Below are 19,831 nucleotides of genomic sequence, written 5' to 3' on the forward strand. Positions count from 1 at the left end.
ACTAAGATACACTTAATCAGTCAGTTACACAATCAATTTTTCAAAAACAAATCATCCATTTAGACACTTATATACCCATTTATTCTTCCATCGACCTTGAGATATACATATATAAAACATATTTAATTTTCAGAAAAACACACATTCACGGGATGATGTCATCAGTGATGTCATCAGTGATGTCATTTGAGATGTCATCAGTGATGTCATGAGTGATGTCACTGACCATGTCATGAGTGATGTAATATGTGACGTCATCAGCAGTGCATTGCGGGCGCGCGAGTTATAGTTAGCTTAACTAACTAAAACGGGGGAATTTCAATGGTTTTTTACGAGTAAAATGTCCAGCTAACTATAACGTGTGTGAAACCTTTGGTTTTTTCATTGAATTTCTAAGGTTTTTTAAATGCTAATTCCTAACTATAACGTGTGTGAAACCTATGGTTTTTTCATTGAATTATATATATGTATGTGTATATATACATACATAAACATATATATACATCTGCATATCTATATAAATACAAATATAAATGCATGCATACATATACATATATGCATACATATGCATGTTATGTGCATGAAAGTTTGAAAAACACTAATAAAAGCAAAGCTAAAAAGCTACCTAATTACAAACAGAATTGCTTGAACTTAAACGAGGGCGAGACCTATTGCATTTTCAATGCTTGATCGGTTTTGCCACCACTACCTGAGTGAGTTCCTTGGCTGATTTCAAATTGTCTGCCCACCTATGCCCCCTGGCACCTCACCTGAAAACCTTCAGTGAACCCCCATTCTAAATGCAGAGCCGCTTCCCTGTTGGGGGACACGGAGAGCCAAGATATAAATGTCTCCACCCTAACTGGGATAGGGGCACTTGGGTCAAGACTGCCCCCGGCCTTCCACTGTTCTGCGGGGCTGGCTAATGTAAAACACTGCGTGAGGGGGTGGCGCCCCATACTCTTGGGACATTTGTACTTAAACGTACAGGGATGCAGAGAGCAGAACCCCTTATTGAAATTCCAACACGCCCCAGTGCCGTGTTCTGTTGGCTTCTGTGCATGACCCGCTCCCTGCAGGTGGGGCTGAAAGGACCGATAAGTCACAGGTAGGCCGCTCGCCATATGTGTTGAGGTCGTGGATTGAGCAAGGGGAGGACTGATTATATATGTCAACCTTAAGTTACAGGGCAGATGGACTGATTTGGGCTGGAAATCAGATTTCATGTTGGGGATTAGGTTTTATAACAAGGGCCACAAGTTAAATTTTATTAATTTTTATAATGCGATTTTACCGGGTCAGTGTACTGTAAGAGTGGATGAGTTGGAGAGTAGGCTCGAGCGTATACAGGAGCAAGGGGCGCTGATGCCTCAGTTGGTTTTAGCCGGCGACTTCAATTGCCACTTGTGCCCAAACCTGAAAGTAAATGGGGGGGGGGGGATTGGTCATCGTGCACTTTGGAAGAGGGCCCGTATATGGGACACACAAAGGAGGGAAGGGTGCTAGGCAAGTTATTAAACACACACACACTCATACACACCATGGACTTAGCTGAAGTTGGGAAGGATAAAATGGTATACCCCACATTTAAAGGCAGAGGAAGTGTGTCTTTTATTGATTTTATCTTTGTTTCCAAAACACTCAAAAAATGGGTCACAGGTTTTAAAATATGTCTAAGCATCTTCAGTGACCACAATCCTCGAGTTATGTCCCTCGTGGAGCTAAATCTCTGCAAGAACCCACCTAGAGGGGGGGGGGGGTGGTATGTGCTACAGACCTAGGGAGGAGGCTCAGATGGGCACAGATTAATGGCGAAGCTCTCTACAGAGCACTAGCGAAATATGGCGAACAGCTCATTGCGGACTACCTAAATCCAAATGTAGAGGGGCCTGAACTGGTCATGGCATTTGAGGGTGTTGCCCACTTAATTGAGGGTCTGCTCAGGACCAAAACACACAAAGCGAGAACGAATGACCCAAGGTGGTTTGACCAACAGTGCTCCCGCGCCCGAGAGAGTTGAAATTAGCATTAAAGTCCTCCCCAAGAGATAAGAGCAGGGTGACCCTATGTAGGGTAAATTATTAATTGGCAGTAAAACGCCGTAAAACTAGTTTGCAGCAGCAGGCCTGGGAGGACCTAAGGGAAGCAACAGAGCTAAAGAACACAACTGCCTTCTGGAAAGTTATAAATGACCCTTGCTTCCAAGAGCCAAATAAACCAAGGGTAGCCAATAACATCCTGCCGGAGTCATGGCATGAGCATTTCTATGGGCTTTATAATCACTGCTTGACTGAGGCCCAGCCGGAAGCTGAAGGGGGGGAGCAGTTCATCAGCCAGACAATTTTGTCTCTGGGCGAGATCAAGGCAGGAATTGAAGGCCTGACTCGAAACAAGGCCAGGGTCCTGATGGGATCCCACCCGATCTTTTCTTGAGCAAAGTAGACCTTTGGACACCAATCCTGACCAGAGTCATTAATGCAGCAGTAGACATAGGCATGCCACCATCCTGGTCCACAGCCACAATCGTTCCTATTTTTAAAAAGGGCTACAAGGACAGCCCACTTTGTTACCATCCTATTTCCTTAATCGATGTGTCAGTGAAAGTTTTAGGAAGGACTATCCCAGCCGGTTAATGGACTGGGCTGAGGATCAACATATTATTACTGACACCCAATATGGCTTTAGGCCAGGAAAGTCAACCACCGATCAATGTCACAATCTATATTTATTGGTAGCCAAGTATACTATTGCCAGCCATGAAACTGTGTACTTGGCTTTCATGGACTTGGCGGCGGCTTTTGACCGAGTTAATCGTAGGAAATTATGGGCAATTATGGGTGGCCTTGGCGTGGATCCTGGACTTATCAACATTCTAAAAGCCTTGCACCAGAACACCACTGCCACAGTTAGATACAACCAGGAGGGAAGTACCACCAACCCTTTCCCATGTTCAAGCGGGGTTAGACAGGGTTGTATCCTGGCCCCATTTTTTAGGTCTCGGCTAGCGAAGGCTGCGCTTGCGCAGTCTCGCTCGCGAGATTTATTGACTTGGAGAAGAGGGGCGTGAACCCGCCCTTCTTCTCTCCTCTTCTCCATTGGCTGGCCTCTTGAATGCTGGCCAGCCATTGGAGAAGAGGTTTGTCACTCCGAACAGGCCCCGTCCTTTTCGGATTCGGGGGCGTTTTTTTTGTGCCATTTCGCCCGGGCGTGTTTTTCTCTCCTCCAGCCAATGGCAAGAGGAGAGAAAAGAAAAACACGCCCCCGAATCCGAAACCGCCGCTGCCTTTCTCCGAGGCATTTCTGCTTGGACTCGGAGAAAGGCAGTGGTGTGCTTGTTATTTAATGCACACACAATGACGCGCATCTACCCTGACCGAGGATCGAACCTTGGACCCCTCGATTCGTACTACAACAGAACCAACCACTCGACCGAGCCAGCGCCTCTCCTCACCTGCCCCTTGATGTCTCTCCCTCCGGGCGCCCGCTACCTCGTCATTCCCGTCAACAGGCGCGTGCTTAGCTCCTCAGCGTCTTCGCAGCGCTAGAGTCTGTCGCTCATTTTAAACGCGTTTAATTAATTTTATTAAGCAGTGCAGCCATTTAACGTCTCACTTTGTCACCACAGACAACTCTGGGTTAAACATTAGCATTGCTGTACATGTAGCCTGGAACTTTTTACCAAATAGAGTTGCTAGACTAGTCCTCACCTTAGTTAATCATGTTTGGGGGGAAAACAAGTGTAAAATCTTATTGGACTCCCTGTTCACTCAATGAGACGCCGGGATACAACAGCTGATTTATTGTGGTAAACAATCATACGTCGAAAACCTGAAATAATCCTGTTTGTGTCGTTTAACCAACCACAATCAGCGTCCCTGGCCTGTTGGTTAGACATTTTGACCAATGAAGAGTGGCAATGGCCTGACGGGCAGCTTTCGGAGCCTATCGGGTGTTGGAAACGGGATTTCCGATAGAGTCTGAGGCGCAGCCGCGGTGAGAGCACCAACTATTCTGCAGTTAATTTCGTACGCAGCGTATCTGAAACGGCAACAATGGCTGAGAGCGAATGGGACACCGTAACCGTTCTTTGGAAGCAGGGTCCGAACGCCGCGCAGTCCAAATCTAAGCATGTAAGGGTGGAGTGAGAGGGAGGGGAGTTTAAAAGAGGGGAGACCGAGGCAGACTAGGTCACCACCGGAGGGCGCTCAGCCCCATGACAGCATGGAGAGAGATGTGTGTGTGGTCACGAGGTGGCCAGCCTCAGTGGTCCCTGCTAAAGGTACGAAGTGACCAGGATGAAGGTTACTCTTTTATTTCCACGCCTGGAACAGTAAAGCGTTCCAAGCCTGGCTACCTGCGCTCAGTCTCCCTTCTTTAAGAACTCTTCCGTGTCGAATTTTGTGTATACGAATTGATAACGCTGCACCAAGGCTCTTGTAACTCATGCCCCCCGCAGTTACCTTTACAGCTGAAAACCCACATGGGGGTGATTTTCATCTTCCATATTTAAACGTTATATGTAGGCCGACATGATTTTTTTCCTCGAAAGCTGCAATGACCTGTGTTTACAGTCCACGGTGGTGTTTTCTGATAAACTGAATGCGTTGAATTTGAAAATCGGTGGCTACCAGCCTACTCCTCGCCCGGATGTCACGTACTAACTACTCATTGTTTCCCACCCTACTGTAATCTAGTGTTATAGTTTAATTGGTTTTACTGATGAATACATTTTATCAAAGGACAGTTCAGGGCTAGAAATGAATCTTTATTGTCACCTGGTAGCCATTTTCTAGGTTGTATACTGCTGATTCGTTTGCAGGTTTGATACACCAAAACAAATTAGCACTACGGTTAGTGGCATCTAGTATGACTGTTTAAGTGTAATAATTGACAGATTCATTCTTAATTGTATTGTAATTGCATTTGTATAGCGCTTACTATCCCTGGCGAGGCGTCGAAGCACTTTGTTTCGGCGAGTAGCACGCTACTCCAGGACCCATAGTTGAATTAGTTTAGCTAAACATGCAAGAACATTTTACCCAAGTCCTCTTCTTGCTTTTCATCCCTGCGGACATGTTTCATTTGTGTTTCTTAAGCTATTGCCCATTTGGAAACCTCTGAGCCTGTCAACATTTCTTGGGGTTCCGCCCCCAACCATTTTATAGTTTGTAGGTGGCTCTATGCGTGGGTGGCTCTGTCTGTGTGTGGGTAACTCTGTGTGTGTGTGTGTGTGTAGGTGGCTCTATTTGTGTGTGGGTTGCTCTATGTGAATAGCTCTGTGTAGGTGGCTCTGTGTGGGTGGCTCTGTGAGTGTGGGTGGCTTTGTGTGTGTGGCTCTGTGTGTGGGTGCAAATGCAATAGGTCTCGCATTTGAGAGAGATTAAGCCATTGACATTGTAAATAACAATGCCGTTTCTTTTAATGTTTTAAAAACAAAAACATAAACAAAAATAATGTCATGAGCAATGCCAATAGCTCTAACTTTAACAATGCCGAGACCATTGCATTGTAAATGCTTGTGTTTACTTTGTATATAACTGGTTTGGATCAGGCACTTAGCACTTTAAAGGTTGACACACCGAGGATTGGTTCAAGAGGGATCCCTGTCCTGCTTTAAGCGGATGACGCGGCTCTCCTTGCTCGTACACCCAAAGGGCTTCAGGGTTTGATAGATGGTTTTGTTTCCTTTATGGAGAACTTAGACCTGTCCCCCAACTTATCCAAGTCGTACATCATGGAAGTGGGGAAAAAACCGAGCAAAAAATATGATTACTTGATTGGTTCTCACCACCTGGGAAAGGTGCACTCTTTCTCATACCTGGGGATTTTATTTGACGGATGTCTAAATTTTAAAGCTCTCCTAGAGGAGAAATGCCGTACATTAGCGAGTTGCTCTGGGTCGATCATGAATTTTGCACGAAGGCTAGGCCGTTGGTCCCGGAGCAAATCCTGAGGCTATACAGCTCTATGTGTTGTGCCAAAATTCTCTACGGAAGCGAGGTATGGGGTTTTATTGACACGCAGCATTTACAAAGTGAGGAAAATAAGTATCTTTGGCGTCTACTCAAAGTGCCTCAGAGTACACCTTCCCACATCATTCATGAAGAACTTGGCGTCAGTTATGTCGGAGATAGGCTGGAAGTCAAACCCCTAATCTGCTGGGCCAAAATTTGGGCAAACACAGAGGCCTCATTTAGCAAGCAGATTATAACAGATTGCCTTGCCCGTGACCGGGGGCTGAACATCCCATGGCTCAAGTATGTGAAGGAGACTCTAGAAGGCATAGGATGCGTAGATCTTTTCAATAACCCCACAAAAATATCTGTGTAGGATAAGGCCATGGTTAAGGACCGGTTCCAGAAGCATGTTATATCACTCAGGGAAGATAGGGAGCTGGTCAAGCCGTCAGTTAGAGAACATCTCCTGACTAAATCATGTCTGGGTATTGAGCCTTACCTATCTTACTTCCACAATGCCCATGATAGATTTATAATGACACGCTTTAGGTTTAATCTTTTGCACCACATACTAGCTGACCCGGTAGGATATACTTTGTCTATAGAGTTGAAGGGTCCGTGTGGCCGCGACCATCGGTCTCCACAGGATACCCTTCACTTTGTTTTATTATGTCCTTTTTACTCACAACCTAGGAGTTGGTTTTAAAAAAGTGTTTTAAAGAATGCTAGATTCAAACATGCAAGGGCGGCCCTGTTATTTTTAAAATTGTCCACAGATGCATTAACCCTGTTCTGAACTGTAAAGTTTTTAAGGGCAGCTGTCAGACTCAGAAATACAAGAGGTATTAGGTGAACAAATGTGGTCCATAATGCTAGTCTCTAAATGTCCCTAAGAGTGAACTGGATGAGGGGAGGGGTTCTTAATTGTGGAGGGATTGAATATGTATTATCTTAAGTTGTCGAATTGTTATGTTTTTATATCAAGATCTATTCTACCCGTACTCCTGTGGTCCGTGATGTTAGTCTCTTATTGGCCCTAAATATAAATTTTATGAGAGGAAGGTTTCCTAATTATGGATGGTTTGAATATGTATCATTTTAAGCTGTTGAATTGTTTTGTTTTTATATCACGATGTATTTTTTCTGTACTTTTATGGTATCTTTTTTATACCGAATAAAGTATTATGATTGATTGATTGAGTGAACGACATCCACTGCATACAAAGCTCCGAATCCACCTCTCCCCATGGCTTATCCGGGTTAAGGCTGGCCCTACCCTAAATTCCTCACCGTAGCTCTGCCAAGCAAGGCGCAGGAATGCATCTGAGCCTTGTGAATAATGTACATGTACTGAAGCAGTGCAATCGCTCTGTAAAATTGGCACTCAGTTTATGCTAGCATAAATCAAAAAGGCTGACGTTCAATTCTCCATATTTTTAGGAACCCTCAGCCTCCTTGTAAATTCTTACTCTTCTTCCTTAGACCCTTCCTTCGCCTGAATTTCCCTATGTAGGAGTTTAAATACATTCATATATTAATGTTTCCAGATTCTTGGTTTTCTCTGACAGATGGGACCCTAAAGGCATCGCCAACCATATATAAGGAAGCCGCTTCTTATGCTTATCCTCCTCAGTCTAACCCTTCCCGTCTGCCTCGCTGAGCTCAATCGTACTGTCCGTTTGGGTCCCGGTACCCACCACCTTCTTGCTGGCAGCTACTTGATCACGCACCCCCTTTGCCGTGGTAGTGTCTGGCAGTATGACCCATAAGTCATCCACAACCTCATCTCCAACACTCACCGACCTGCAAGGCTTACCCTTTCTGCCACACTGCCCGACGCAGACTGATTTGGTTGTTTCATGCCGACCAAGGCCTGGTCATGGTTACCAGGACTGAGAAGGTCGGCCCTACCTGCCGCCCCCAACGTCTGGAGCGATGCCCTGACTGCATCGCTGTCGGGCATCTCTATCGCCTCACACCGCCGATAGCTCTCAGGGACTAGGCTGACTTCCAAACTAAATTCCTGCTGGGACCTGAACCCTTGCCACTGAAACTCCCCACCTCACAAATACGACCTTTCACCTGGTGGGGCTCGCATCCGGAAGAGGCTGGATACACCCTTCCTGACGCCTATATAACCCCAATATCAAAACCCGCCTCTTCCCACTAATTAACCTATCTCCACCCGGTCCTGTGCTAAGCACGAAGGGTCCCGGGGAAAGACTGGTCTGCGACCTTCACTTTCCCTGGGGGCCGGCATTGTATGTTAACGATTCAGCGTTGCTACACTATTGCGACTCACTGGGAGGCACTAGCATTGGCTCAGGTAGCACAGCACTGCTTTTGCATTAGACGAGTGATGCTTCTCATATTGGCTGTAACAGACAGTGTAAAACTCAATAAAGGTAGTGAAAAAAAACACAAAATCAACTGCCAAGGGTGCACACGTCTCTAGCAGTTTAATGTGCACGGCGTCCCATCACTGGTCCTGTGTTCTCCAAGTGGCAGTGAGAAACCCTGGTGCCCTGCATGCAGCTTGGACTGCAGAGATCACCAAGCATGTCCCTCCAACCTAGAAACTGGGGTACAGAGAGGCGCAGTAGAGGCATACTAAGGGTTCAAAATAATTGTAAAGTATTAAGATTCCCAGCAGGTTACAGATCTGCAAATTATACGTGCATATGTAGAAACTCCTTATTGTATGGGCCTGGGGACCTTGCACCCCGAACCCCTGGGCACCGTGTACATTTGCAGCAGCATATGCTTTTTGGCGATCCCTGAGGCTGTGCTTTGGGCAACATGTAGTCCAGACCCCGAGCAGTATTTCCACTGAAGATTTCTGGCCTACACTCCACGAGTGTTCCGTGGGCTGGTATTTTGTGATTCAGCTCGAGGTCCCTTCGCGATCCCTGGTCCGTCGACCTGTGGGTCCCTGAGAAGGGAACTTTAATTTTAAGTGGGCTTTCCTGGTTGTTCCAGACTTGCCCTGACTCTCCATCACTTGGGGAGTCCCCAGGACCTTGCTGGTCCCCACCTAAGCATCTTTTCTCTGACCGCGTGGGTTGCAGTTACCAAGGCTTGTTGATGTTCAATCCGGACACCGACCCCCCAGCACTCGAAATCCTTCGTAGGACAGCTCGCCTGCAGACTTTGGTCGTCGTCAACATCTCCTGGTCACCGTGGCTGCAGAGTCAAGCTTCACCTCTTCTCACCTGAAACACCCGACATCGGTGGGCATTCGTCTTCGTGCCCCTGGTCACTGTGAAGTGACCCAGACTCTGTCCCCTCTGCTTTCAGGTTCTTCTCAGCTCCGATCCAGACTTGGATCACACCGGACACTTCTCATCTTCCCGGCAAGTTCGCAACACGCCATTGAAATCAACGAGCGTTTCCAACACCACTTGCCCCCTATGTACTAGGCTCTCCTGGGATAGGTAACACGGGTACCTCGGTACTCTCAAGGGTGCTGGCCTTAGAACCTTCTATGTTCCATAGGGTGTGCTTGAAGTCCTCTCCTAAGTGTCCTTAATCTTTAAAATTCCAACCACGACTTTCCCATAGGATTGTACGGAGCTCGCGGCTGTGTTTTCACACTGTACGCGTCCCCCGTGGGTTCCCTGTGTCACTACCTTGTGTGGTTCCTTGGGGTCCCAGCGATTCTAGGCACTGTGTCTAGTCAAGTCGTAGTTGTTATACCACTTTCTTAATATATGGGTTGGTCTCCCCCTGGCGCCCACTGTGTATTGTGCTATTTACTGTTGTTCTAGTGCTTTAATATTGTGTATCTTGTTCTCTAATCTCATAAAGAGGTTAGTAGAGAGTGTTTAGTAATAAATACATATATTTTATATATTCCTTGTGTGGCTCTCCTTTCATTTGGTCATTCTGGTAAACCAAGCTGCTTTACATTCCTTCAATACTTAGCCTGCAGGCTGCTCTCCGTAGCTACCACTAGGATAGCTTTCAATAAAGGTTGTCTTTAATCTAATCATCAATTAGGGTCGTTTGGACTGGTGCAAGGTGCCCACTATAACTAGTGGACCGCATATACCAGGCCAACGTCTCACAGTCCCTCTTCTGGTTAGTCCCCGATCGCACTTTGGTTATGTCCCTCTTCTGGTTAGTCCCCGATCGCACTTTGGTTAGGTCCCTCTTCTGGATAGTCCTCGATCGCACTTTGGTTAGGTCCCTCTTCTGGTTGTGCCATTGCTCACAGTTTGGCTAAGTCTGTAAATCCGTGATCACGCTTCTGGTTATGTCCATCACAGCACAACTGAGGTCTCTTAGAGCCTTCATCATACTCCTTATTTTCTTGATCACCCTTTGGCTTGGTCCATAGATCTTTCATTCTGCGTCTGGTTATTTCCGTGTTCACACTATGGCGTATTTTGTAGGTTCCCGACTACGGTTGTCTCATTGATCACATTTTGGCGTGTTCCATAGGTTCTTCATTACTGTGAGAAGTTGGCCTGGTATATGCTGTTCACTAGTTCTAGTGACCACCTTGTACCATGCCAAGCAACCCTTATGGTGTGGTTGTAAGTCAACCTTTTTGGACTAGCTGCCCTAGTGGTAGCGTAGGCTAAGCAGTCTTTGAGGCTAAACTCGTGAAGCGTGTTAAGCAAGCTGTTTTACCAATAGTAACCCCCTTTTATACCAATGAAAGGACACCACACAGATATATATTCAAAATATATATGTATTTATTTCTCAAAGTAACCCCTAGTCTCTTTATGAGCACAGGAGCACAAATCGTCAAACAAGATTATCACAGAATACACAGAAGTTGCACTTTATATGGATAGGCCCTGGTGGCCACTCGAACCATATACTAAAATAGTGGTATAAGTACCACGAACAGAAAAGGGAAAAGGCCTAGGGCCTCTAGAATCGCTGGGCCTACAAGGAGCTAACGTCAGTTAGTGACCAGGAGGTCCACGGGTGGCGTGTGCAGAGCAAATAGTCACACGCGTGCTCCCATAGGTTTCAATGAGTGCGTAAAAAGTACAAAGTTACTGCAAAAGGAATCTTCCGGATGACCTAGGAACTTAAGATTTGGAACACAGGCACTAGAGATGTAATACTACACTTGGGCACAGGAGTGCCAGCTTTACCTCACCCACAGGAAGCGGGTGCATAGGCCTCGAAGTGCGTCGGGTTTCTTCTATCGGTTCCGTGGGGCCTGTAGACAAAAGTGCTGCAGGCGGTCGGTCGGGAAGAGATGCAGTGGATCCAAGAGTGGATCGGAGATGTTGAAGACCTGTAAGCAGAGGGGACAGTGTTCACAGTCACTAGCCAGTGACCAGCGTGGCACCAGGTGGGTACCAGGCGATGTCGGGTGCAAACAGGAAGGAAGGTGTAGCTTGACTCTGCAGCCACGTGGTCCCTGAAGGTCGACGACGTCCAGGAGTCGAGTCACGAGCTGTCCCACGCCGGCTCTCGCTGTCGGCGGTGTCGGCGACTTGATCGAAGCAAACAAGCCTTGGCAAAAGCAATTGTTGTAGGCAAGGAGTTTAAGCTGATGGTTCTGACCAGCAAGGTCAGAGGAACTGCTCCTTTGGAGGGGAGCAAGGGCCAGTCTGGAGCAACCAGACCAGCGGTGTTTGTCGTAGGTTTCGTCGCCAAGATGGCCACTAGCCAGCGGGCCAGCAACCGGTTAGGCGCGTCGAGTGGCAAAATGCAGAAGGGCCCCACGCAGATCGTGGAGATGCTGGAGGGCTCACCTTTGGTGCAGATGCTGCTCGAGGGTTGGGCTTCTCAGGAACCAAAGCACAACTTGGAGGGAGCCTCGGTTGTTGCACTGGTCAGCTTGTCGTAGTCGTTTCAAGATGGCTGGCTCCACGTGTCTCGGTGCCTCCACGGGTCTCCTCTTTGCAGGGACTGTGGATCGGGCGGTGAGAGGTCTGGAGGTCCAGGTCTTGTCAGTCTCTGGGCTCGGGCTCCGGCGGGAGGCGGCGGCAAAGCAGACGTTGATTCGCTGGATGGTGCTTGCGTTAGCAAGGTGGTCACTCCCTGGCCTCAGGGGAGATTGGCTTCAGTCCTCTGTGCAGCAGAGCGTCGAAGTTCCCGTCTTCTTCTTAGTTTTAAGTTGATTCCAGGATGTCTGAAGTCTTAGGACACAGCTCCTACCTTTAAGCGGATTCTAGGGGCCGGACTACCTGCTAGGTCCCTCCCTATGGGTGGGACCAGGAAGGGGGGTGGTTACACCCCCAATCCTTTGTCCAGCTCGCCCCAGGCCCGGGACTGGTGTGCCCCAGGACCGGTTTGAACTGGCATATGCACCGAGGCTCCTTGTGAGCCACAGGCATGTCTGGTTTCTTTCAAGCCCTACCTGACCAATACACAAAATCCTGTCTGGGGTGGTGCACGCACCTCCCCTGGCAGGAAACCCTTTGTCCACACCTCCCAAGCTGGAAGGACTCCCAGCAGCAGGAGGGCAGACTTGTGTCTGTGGTGGCAGCATCCATTTTGTGGAGCTGAGGCTATGTCTGATTTTACCCGCGTTTCAGGTACTGTACATGTCGTGTCCCTCTAGAAGGGTGGAATGCTAACCCCGTCGCCAGAATTGGCGAGGGGTTAGTATTCCAATTCGTATGACACCTTACTCGACATGTTTTGATAAAGCCAAACCAAAGATAGCATTTAACCGCGAGGTTCATAATGCACTTAAGAGTATATGGTATGACGATATCTGGAAACAGTAGAAGGAAGTTGTTCCGACCACTGCAGACAGGCTCAGCTCATGCCAGAGCACCATCTCACATGGAACCAAGCACTCTGCCTTCAGGATTGTTAAGGCCTGCCATAGGAGTGACTTATAGGTTACCAGGTGTCCCATTTAAGGTTAGGTATAGGTATACTACACCTAAGTAAGAGGTGATTACACCAACTTACCCCAGCTGAGTGATCAGCCAGTTGTGTCAAATTGTTAGGCCAAGCCTGGGGTGGCATAATACATGCTGCAGCCCTTGGCAGGCCTTGGGTACACCAATGCCCTGGGTACCTAGTGTACACTGGTACAGGGGCTGACAGGGTGATCCAACCAATTGGGTATGTACCTAGGGTACATGGAGTCCATTTTAAAGAGAGAACAGCCAGGCTGAGATCCTGAATAGCAGGATCTCAGGCCAACTAAGTCGAAAAACCAGCTAGACACTAGGCAAAAATTTGGGGGTAACCATAGTCAGATATCCACCTTCCTACAATTACTCTTCTGGATACGTCCTTGATCCCTCTTTGGCTTGTGTCACAGGTGCTTGATCACTCATTGGCTTGGCTTGTATTGTATTGTATTGTAATTGCATTTATATAGCGCTTACTACCCCTGACGAGGCGTTGTGGGTGCTTGATCATGCTTCCCGTTTTGTCCTTGATTACATTTAGGTTTTTTTCCTCTGTCAGATTTTGGCTGGTCTGGGAAAATATATTCAATGTTCGTAAAATGGCTTGGTTGCAATTACAAAAATCTCTCCATCACAAATAACCATCAAGATCAAGGTGCTGTGGGTTGCAGGACCCGCCTTGGGAAGCCTGTATCCCCTTATTCTCCATCCTGATGCATCCTCCAATCCTTTCTCGTTTTCCAAGGGCATGCCCATACCCAGGCTCTGCTGCCATAAGGCGTTGTCCGAGTCCAGCGGTGGTCAGGCAGATCTTCATCTACACCAGTGTACAGTCTGTCTGTAAGGTCAGCATGGCCGTCTGTGACTCTCTTTATGTTCATTTCTTGCAGTGTTGTATCGATGACTTTGAGGAGATCGTGAAGCTGCTGCTGGAGGCCGGCGCAAACGTGAACGCGTGCGACAGCGAACTGTGGACGCCGCTCCACGCCGCTGCCACGTGTGGTCACCTGCACCTTGTGGAACTTCTCATCAAACAGTGAGTGTCATCCAGTGCTTGGCCATACTCTCATAACTCAAGCTTCTGTTGTTCATGGAGCGCGGAGTCTTTTTATGGTACCGCGGCGTGTAGATCAATATAGTTGTCATTTTTCTAGTACAATAGTTTATTGCGCTAGCAAAAGTTACCTTGAACTAGAGGTTCTTTTTTATTTCATTTTTTTTTTTTTATTCGTGGCCTGTCGAAAAAAACTAAACTTGTTGTCTTCCTGGATAAATCTATCAGTATGTATGTACCCCACCTGGTTCTTAAGTCTAAAGTAGATGTAATAACTTTACTACTTAGAACTAAATCTGAGATGGTGAATGTAAGCTTGAAATGTCATCAGTTACTTTCTGGATTATATTTAACACAAAACGCAATGCAGTAGGTAAGTATTTGATACAAGTTGAACAGCCTAGTCCCAATGTATAGACAGGGAAAGGGATGCAAGAAACTCAAACACCGGAGTGTGCGCGGCAACCCGTGTTCAGCCATGTTACATTAACCAACACTGAAAACCATCCAATGGCGAGATTAAAAGGGTTATTTATTGCACAAAAGCGGCTTTTAGCTTTACACAGCATTGAAGCGGTGTCTGCTTCAAAATGTAATGAAAGCAAGGCCTTCTTAGGGTAGCAAAAATATTGACAACTACTTCATGTAAGTGGACATGGCCACCTCTTGGTTATTTAAAGAAAAGGGAAGTAATTCAAATTTCATGAAAAATGTTGAGTCCTTTTATCTAATATTTTCGTATTTTAATTATATTCATTTTTCCTTCACTCCAAGAACATTTGTGTATCAAAGAATAAGGTTTCCTCTGGTAAACCTGTAGTGGATCATGCCAGCCATATTACAGCCCGTGCCTTTGTTATGTGTTTTAACGAGGGCATCAAAAAACAAAGTGATGGATGGAGGGCCTGCATTCATGCCAGCCACTGGCGATCAAACGAGGAACCCAATCTATGTTTTTTTGCCCACCATGCCTCCTAGGTTTGGACCCAGCCATATGCAAATCCGTCTTGACCCTGCTCCAATGGGAACAGTCCAGCCGAAATGCTAGGCCAGGTCCTCTCTGAATCGGAATGCAAGCTATCAAGAGCTGGTTTTGCCCCAGTTGTGGGCTCATCAGCGAGGTGCAGCTTGGTTACAGTGGGACCGTGAGTAACACCCGAGGCCGAGATCCATTCAAGCATTCCATGCATCACTGTGTGTATACATCCGTGTGTCGCCCTGAGTAGATTGTATTAGCGTTAGTTATGTATCGCTGACCTGTGCCGACCCTGCACTTCGCACAGGTGGTGAATTATCTTTGAGAATATAACAGTAGTGCGGGCAGAGACAAGGACATTTGCACCCACGGGCCAGAGGTCAGGAGGAAGCACTTTGCAAATTAAGCTGCAAATTGATGGCCTCTTAGTCCCCTGGGGACACGAGGAGGAATTCACAGGTTCTTCACTTTCGGTCACGTGAGAAGAAAGGGCGGTGGCGACGCTGGGAGGCCAAGCGGATGGTAATTGGTCCGAGGGTACTTTTTAAGTTCCAAGACGTCTGTCTGGGGGCCATGCACAATAATCTAATTTATTCATTGGAACGCCCGATTCGGTGCCTTCACCTTTAGGCATTAATGCGAGATGGCTGGAAACTGGGTGCAAATACCAGGCTAGAGTTACCAGTACCTGCTGGTCAACCCCTCACGCCTCCTCACGCCTCCAGTTACCCACTATTACTTATTTCCGGACTCCTAATTAGGAAAACCCTGTCTGGCGGTGTAATTTAAGGGGGGCAGGGGGCGCTGTGTTTTGCAATAACTTAAACATTCAAAAAGCACCTGCTGCAGAGTTACCTGTGCCTCCAGCTTTCAGGCAGCAATAAAAATGTCAAGATACATCTTGTGATTAATGTTCCTGCTAGAGAGAGAGAGATCAAAGTGGTAGTTTTCACTTGCCATAATGTAGGGAGAGGGTAAATGTGGCTGCTGCAAAGGATAGATCTGTATTTTATGTGGATAGTTGAGTGGATTAGTAAAGCCAGCCTTTAGCAACTCTTTAAAAGAAATGTAATGCATGTGAGAGAGGGGCTGTGGAGAGACGAGGGCACTTTTGCAGGGCGGTAGTGAGAGAATCCGAGTAGGAGGTCATTTAGTGGAAGCAGTTTCTTGCAGAAGAATTTTTGCAAGAAAGTGTGCGCACAAGAAACTTTTTATTTTAAACAGGAAATACGTCCTGCAAGTAAAGATGTATGAAGCTGGTAAAATTGATAAACGTTTCCAATTGGGCGGAGTGCAAAGTTTGCCAAGTTCGCATAACTTTAAGTGTAAGGCAAAAGAATTTTAACAAGGGTTGTTCGCTGATATCGTCCTGGTCTCAGCTCTGAGACAAATGACGCTGCAAGGACGTGTTAGGGTATACTGTACATCATAGACCACGTGCCGAGGAGATGAAACGTCTCACGAGTCCCTCTCTCCTCAGAGGCCCCCTCTCTGATGAGGGCTCTCACTCTGGACTTCATGCACGCAGCAGCGTGGCTACGGGAGGAACACGCCACTTACACCTGATAAAAGCTGTAATGTGCGCATGCGTAGACTGTATGTGAGCCTCAAAACCACGTGTAGGTACAGTCTACGTGCGTAGGTTGCGCGTTGCGCACACAGCTTCCGAGCAGACCTGTACAAGTGAGTGCCTATGAGAGTGTCAAAGCGGTGGCGAAGGACATGAAGTGTGCATTACGTGTACACACTCAAAGCAGTAACTTTGTAGGTAATCACACACTTTGTGGAATAGCTGCTTACACTGACATGTAATGGCCCCTTCGCGATTTAAATCTATTGTCCTGTGATGTTTATTTACAACACGTCTAGTACCGGAAGCAGTAGGGCTCTGCACAGTGACCGGTCTGGAGTAAAACATGCAACCCCTCCGAGAGGATATACTCTTAATGGGGCCTGGGAAGGCAGAGATCTTGAGAGGGGTCAGTGAGAACTGGGTGTGGGCAGAAGGTGGTGATGCGCCTTGAAGTGGGGGTTCTCGGCTCCTTCCTGAAATGCAAGATGATGGTGGGCCTGGGTGGAAGGCGAGCCTTCGGCTTCGCTTCACAGTCGTGCTGTGTAAATGAAAAATGTTAAACCAAGTTTTATTTTTATTTCTCGGACTTTTGAAGTTGAGTCTGGCTGGGCCTTGGCTTCTAGTCTTGCATTGGCCATCACAGGGGCATCCTTAGGCGATGCATCGTGACTTGAGAAGAGGTGGCTGGCAGCACCAGCTGGTGTAGGGCATACGAAGGTCGGAGCAATGTGCTTGAACTTCTGTAGTCCCTTGGTGGGGCGCGAGGCTGCTTGTAGGATCCTGCCTGGGTAGTGTGAGGTGTGGCCAGTACCACGTGACCTGTGATTTCTAGGTGTTGTGGATTTGAAGAATAGATCCGTCTCAATGTAGAGTCCGAGTAACGAGCTCCCATGTGATTCCTTCCGGGTTGATGTCGGCGAGTCGCGAGTGCACGTGAGAGCGGCCTCTGTTATTGGAGAACAGTGTGTTTGTGCGCCTGGGCTTCAAGCAGGTGTGTGCCTTCTGTTCTTTGATGTTGTTTATCAACGTGACCTCTGTGCAGGTTGTTACGTTGACCCGTCTGTGCATTTCTTGCCCATTGTGTGGGACGAGGTGGTGTGTATAGAAGAAACAAGTTGTTTTTGGAACAAAACTGATACATTAAGTTACTGTAATTGGAGTGCATTACATAGTCCTTGAGTTACGCAAATTAGCCCGGGTTACGAACTCTACCTCCACAAAATAGACAATAATAAAAAAAAAAGCGTTCATAAAGTTATTCTGGCTTTATTATTGGTCACAGACCGGATACATTTTGAGCTAGCCTGGAGGGCTAAGACACCTACCGCAGAGATCAATGTGTGTCAAGCACTTATCACGGTATAATAACACACGTAACATAACACTTGCAGTGGAGGGATCTATGTGCATTCGCGGGTTCGAATCATCCTAGAGCAGCTCAGAGGGTCAGTGCGCCTGCTGATTGTAGCATGTATGTGCAGGGCCGGGCCTTATGTTCATCCATCTTCAGAGCTCCATGTGCTGCTTGCAGATGGCAGGTAAAGCTCCTGGTAAAAGCGCTCAGTTTGATAAATGGCCACTTCAAACAGCCCAGTGTATCCATCCTTCGAGGCCCTTCAGCGCGGCGCGGATTCCCGCGCCACGCTGAAGGTTCGTTGCGCGGGCGGGCTCACGACGGAACGGTTCCGTCAGGGGTGTCAATCCTTGCAGGTTTTAACCTTTCATTATTCCAAGGATGACACAATGGGGCTCGTTTAGTAGCAATGAACTCATAAAATGCTCAAAAACAGTTTGTATTATGGCCTATTAATTGGTTACGAATACGTTTACACAATGAAGAGGCGTATGCAATATTTCTACAGAGCATGTATAGATATACTATTATCCAGAGACTCAGAGGCTTAGAAGCCAAGAACTCTTGGAGTCTTGGGTGTTTCGCTGTTCTTCCTGATCGACTGCAGGGCGTCAAGTTTCATGTTTGAGCCAGGCTCCGCTTTGACCCCTTGCGCGTGAGTTTAGCTGGAGCGAGGCATTCATTGTGCAGCAGGTTGTGGTGAAAAGGAAATCAAGAGACGAAGTGCCCTGAAGGTGCCGACACTGCTGCACGTGCCAGCCAAGGCTCGTCACACTGCATGGGGACACAGGTCGGATAATTCCCGGAGAACATTTCTTTCTGCAGCCTACCGACCGAAATCAGAATCCCGCCGCTTCCTCCTCTATCCCATCACTGGTTGCTACAATAAAAAGCGCTTGGAGGCCAATGAACAACATACATTAATATGTTAAGACGTAGTTTGCGATTTACGTGAGTTCAACATTTTCTATTCAGCTTTTTGAATTGGGTCGGTTGTGTTCTTATTTTTTTTTTGTCAAGCAGCACTTTTTTCAGATCATCTGTGTTTTTTTTTTAGTTCAAAGTATTTTATTACATTTTTCATACAGAGACAGACAGTGGCAAAGGAAATAAATACACAGTAGGAAAGGTAGGAGACACCAATGGGAGGGGGTGTAGGCTGTGCATAAGATAACGCAGTGAACATTCTGCAGTATTGGTTGATCAGTACATTGCATCAGGGGTAATACATAGTCGCGTATGTGTGAATACCATATAGGATGCATAGCATAACATTGTTACATATGGTGTGAGCTATAATACAATGCATACATGTTATACAACTTTTTTTAAAGAGGACAATGGTCCTTGGTGTAAAAATGTTCAAACAGGGAAATGAATATAGAGCAGAATCGTCTCTATATAGTTTCGATCCAGCCGGATAGTACGATTTAATCAAGGTTAATAATAAGTGTCTAAACGCAAAACGATGTACAGTGGGATACAATCCTGTATCCAATGACATAAAAGTAAAGCAAGTAGTGAGAAGGTGTACAAGCACAGCAAAACAAAGGACAATTTTCAGGCAAAACAACGAAATGCTTGTTGTATGATCAGAGCAATGAAACAAGCGTGATAACTAACACAACCGTTACACATGGTATATAAATAGTTTGTGTGCACGGTGTTTAAGCAGTAGGCGGTGAGATACCGTCTAGGGAACAGCTCAATGTCTGAGCTGTTCCCTAGACGGTATCTCACCGCCTCCAGACCCCCGGCCACCTTGCACCGCAACCACTTCGGGCAATAAGGTATTTCCCATTGCCGTTACCGCCCCTCTCGTGAGCCACTGTGCCCAACTTGCACAGTCTCACCACCGTGACCCCCACGCTACGGGCACCGTCTACAAAACGGATGATCAAGGTCTAGAACCACCGGGCCCGACCCATCTAGGCTCCCGTTCTTGAATGTTCCACCCTGCCGTTACAACCAATTGTTGTTAAAATTTTCATGATGCTCAGGCAAACAGCATTTTTGTCCTGATTATGATCCCGGTATTGTTGTAAATGGGATCGAAAGGTCGTCGACTGCTTAAA

At 47.0% G+C, this 19,831-nt stretch overlaps 1 protein-coding gene across 2 annotated transcripts in view; it reads left to right on the forward strand.

Moving 5' to 3' along the window:
• PPP1R16A (protein phosphatase 1 regulatory subunit 16A) overlaps window positions 1-19,831 on the forward strand; it is a 339,253-nt gene that overhangs the window by 280,770 nt on the left and 38,652 nt on the right. For both annotated transcript variants that reach the window (XM_085604570.1, XM_085604571.1), the window contains exon 3: window positions 13,690-13,835. In XM_085604570.1, coding sequence (XP_085460696.1) covers window positions 13,690-13,835 — 146 coding nt within the window. The remainder of the gene's footprint in view (window positions 1-13,689; window positions 13,836-19,831) is intronic.

The sequence above is a fragment of the Triturus cristatus genome, chromosome 5_1 (assembly GCF_964204655.1).
Source record: "Triturus cristatus chromosome 5_1, aTriCri1.1, whole genome shotgun sequence".
Taxonomy (NCBI): Eukaryota; Metazoa; Chordata; class Amphibia; order Caudata; family Salamandridae; genus Triturus; species Triturus cristatus.